At 47.3% G+C, this 3399-nt stretch overlaps 1 protein-coding gene across 10 annotated transcripts in view; it reads left to right on the plus strand.

Annotated features, from left to right (window-relative positions):
• The first annotated feature begins 6 nt into the window (after positions 1-6).
• PRIMPOL (primase and DNA directed polymerase) overlaps positions 7-3399 on the plus strand; it is a 31938-nt gene continuing 28545 nt past the window's right edge. For 8 of the 10 annotated variants that reach the window (XR_003094771.1, XM_025207592.1, XM_025207593.1 and 5 more), the window contains exons 1-3: positions 7-151; positions 1133-1223; positions 2480-2693. Coding sequence is in view for 8 of the 10 variants with exons in the window: in XM_025207592.1 (XP_025063377.1) it covers positions 2514-2693 (180 nt within the window). In the remaining 2 variants the exon portion in view is untranslated. The other 2 variants (XM_006026607.3, XM_025207598.1) reach the window with 2 other exon arrangements.

Consider the following 3399-nt stretch of genomic DNA (forward strand, 5'->3'; position numbering starts at 1 on the left):
CACGCAGCGCGGGGAGTGGGGCTGAGGGGGCGCCGCTGTGGGAGGGCCGTGGTGTCCCGCAACCCGTCACCGGGCCGGAGTCGTGCCTGGGGCACCTATTGCAGGGCTGGCACTGCACGTGGCCTCCCTCTGCCCCACGCGGCAGGGAGCAGTAAGCAGAGCGGCAGACAGGGCGGGAGCAGGGGATCAGTCAGGGCGCGGCCTGTGACTCGCCTGCCAAAAAGATGCCCCCCTCACCGTGCATTCGGTGCAGGGGAAGCCAGGGGGTGCATGCCCTGGGGTCTCCTGTAGGTCGTTGTGTCCTGGCGAGATGGGGGCATCATTGGAGCATGGATCCTTAGGAAGGGGGTAGGAGTTGGGCAGCAGCAGGAGGAGCACCAATGCTTTCAGTGACCTGAGGAAGTCTGGAAAGTACTGACAGGTGGCTGCGTGCTCGCCAGCCTCAGTTTGCATGCCTGGGAGACTTTGCTGGTGGAAATGGGCACTTGTAGCATTTCTAGGGCATTAAGGTGTCTCTAATATTAGACGGGCCCTTCTGAGGATGTTGTTCTGGACATGAGTGCGTGCATAAAGGGGAGGGTTAAATACTGACATTCTCCTTGTGGACCTGGCTTGTAATTGTCCAGAGGGCAGGGTGTGGAGTTAGTTCAGGGGTGGGCAATTATTTTGGGTGGAGGGACACTTACTGAGTTTTGGCAAGCCATGGAGGGCCGCATGACAGGCAGCCCAGGGCAGATAAATACTAATTTTCTAAATTTTTTAGGGTCACCACAGCCCGGATAGAATGGCCTGGCAGGCCACATTTTGCCCACCCCTGAGTTAGTTTCGCTCTGTTGATGTCCCGGCTGAGTAATCTCGGTGGGATACTGAGTCGGGGAGAGAGAATCCAAAGTGGAAGAGGAGGGGTGTGAAGAAGCAGGGGAAAGAAAGCAATGATGCAAAACAAAAGATGTACGAGGGGAAAGGGGAACAAATCAATTAATGGTAGCAGGAACAGGTCTTGTGTGTCTGTGATAAAACTCCTGTAGAAACTGCCATGCGCACTTGAAAGTTTTGAGAGAGAGGGCATTTTGCTGGGTGAAAATGACAAAAGTCAGGCTGGTTTATAATGATGCTGGTGTTTGTTTTTCAGTGTTCCTGCTTCAGGTTTGCTTTACAGGATTAGAAGCTCAAAGATTGAGTGAAAGTGAGCTCAGGTGTGCCAATGCCTCTTCTGAGCCCAGGTAGGTCTGCTGTTTCAAAAGTGTAACAACATTTCCAGTAAACATGTATACAAGTGAATAAATCAGTGAAATCTTGAGGTTACAAAACAAACAATATGACCAACTATCAAGGTGAGGCTGAAGTACAAAGTTCAGATTTAGTTGTTTTCGCTTTTCTGAGGTACAAGAGTCTAACAGATTTAGGGCTGGGAACTAAGGACTCTGAAATCTAATCCTGACTCAAGGACTGACTGGCTGTGTGGCCTAGACCAAGGGTGTCAAACATGCAGCCTGTGGACTGGATCCATCCCGTGGAGCTGGGTCATTCGGCCTGCAGATTTTGCCCCAACTCTGGTTGCAATAGGGGATCTTCTTGCAGTGGCAGCTAAGCGCCTGGGCAAGAGTCACAGTGCAGCAGCTGCAGCATTGTGGGAAGAAGCCTGATACTGTGGCTTGTTCTGGCAACAGGTGCCAAGTAGCCAGCTCTTGCCTGTGTGCTTGGCTGCAGCTGCAGGAAGAAATCATAGTGCTGCTGGGGCTCCAGCACCACACACGCTTCTTGCTTGCTTGGCTGCCAAGCACCCAGGTGAGAGCAGCAGTGCTAGAGCCCTAGTATTGCCCTGGGAAGAAGCCTTATGCCACAGTTTGTTTTCAGGGTGACAGCCAAATGCCAGGGTGGTGGGCCTCTTCCTGCTGGGTCCAAGATGGGTGCCACAGGTGCTAGATCTAACGTGGGGTGGTGGATCCTGATCTGGTCTATGGACCAGACCCATACCGGGCATCTTTCAAATGAGTTTGACACCCCTGGCCTAGACTAATCATTTTACACTCTTCATTTCACTTGTGAAACATGACATTTATATACTTTCTGGTATTGGTGAGAGAATGCCTAATTATAATTTGGCTCATTGTTTTTGTAGGTAAGTTATTAGTGTTCTGTAAGCAAAATGTTATAGAATGATCTGAAAACTTTCCTTTAGACTAAGCCCTTTCTGGTGCACTGACAGTGGAACAAGCCTAACAGTTCCACAACTTGATTCTTCATGCAGTTGATATGAAAACAAGTTCTCTTACTGATCTGGGAATGTATGGGGATTGTAACGTTAAAAGGAATTTTATGGCAAAGCTGTGCGTTGATCTTGAATATTGCTACCGTTATTCATTAAGTGGAGTATATGCTCAATATATGCAACAGTTCAACCTTAGAAATGTGGACTTGTTTATTAAAAATGAAAGCCCAAACTGAAAACATTTTTATATTTACATATTAAATATAGAGCTACAGGTTAGTTTCTCACTGCCTGAGGACAGATGAAGAGAAAATGGGAAGAAAAACTGAAGAAGATTGAAGAACTAGAATCTCAATATAAAAGAAACCCACTTTGCTCAGCTTATAGGCCAAAGCTGTCCAAACCATGGCAACCATCCTCTGTTTGGAAAATATTTCCCCGACAAGCTCAAGCTTTTGACTATGTAAAAACCTGCAAAGAGGTGAGGCATCAGATTGTTACAAGAATTACTTTACTATTGAGATACTTTGAAGGTTTGAATTGGCTTTTAAAGTTGTGGTAGTCTACAAAGTAAATTTCAGGTTACAGGATTCTTGTGTTGTGCAATCCTGGTACATCATGTTATTTGAATCCTCAAAGGACAGCATGGGACATCCAGGGATCATAACTGTAATAAGCATGATGTCTAACATTAGACTTTAGATCAGGGGCAGGAAATTATTTCGGGCAGAGGGCTGCTTAGAGGGCCCCATGGGTTGCCCCGCCCCCTGGTAGGTGCCTCACCATCTTGGGACTGGAAGTCCCACTCCGTAACCCCTTACCTTTGCCACAAAGGTCCCTCCACTTGCCCCCAGAAATACTCCTTTCAGCAAGGGGTTTTGCCATTTCAGAACCAGAAAAATACCCAATTATATTTTAAAAATCAAACATCTACAACATTCATTAATTTGATTTAAAAAAATATTTTTGTCCTGATTTACATGTGTTTGTGTAGTGTACATAGAGGTGATTATACAGTAGCTTAAAATGAAGTCTTACTATTGTATATTGTGGGGGGAGGTGGGGAGCATGGGGGGTGGGTATAGGTTAGAGGGCTGTTGATGTGTGGGGGTGTGTGTGGTGGTTTGGCAGGGGTGGATAGGTATACAGAAGAGCGGGTCTAAACCGGGGGGATATGTAGCCTCATT

Source organism: Alligator sinensis, unplaced genomic scaffold, assembly GCF_000455745.1.
Source record: "Alligator sinensis unplaced genomic scaffold, ASM45574v1 scaffold354_1, whole genome shotgun sequence".
Taxonomy (NCBI): Eukaryota; Metazoa; Chordata; order Crocodylia; family Alligatoridae; genus Alligator; species Alligator sinensis.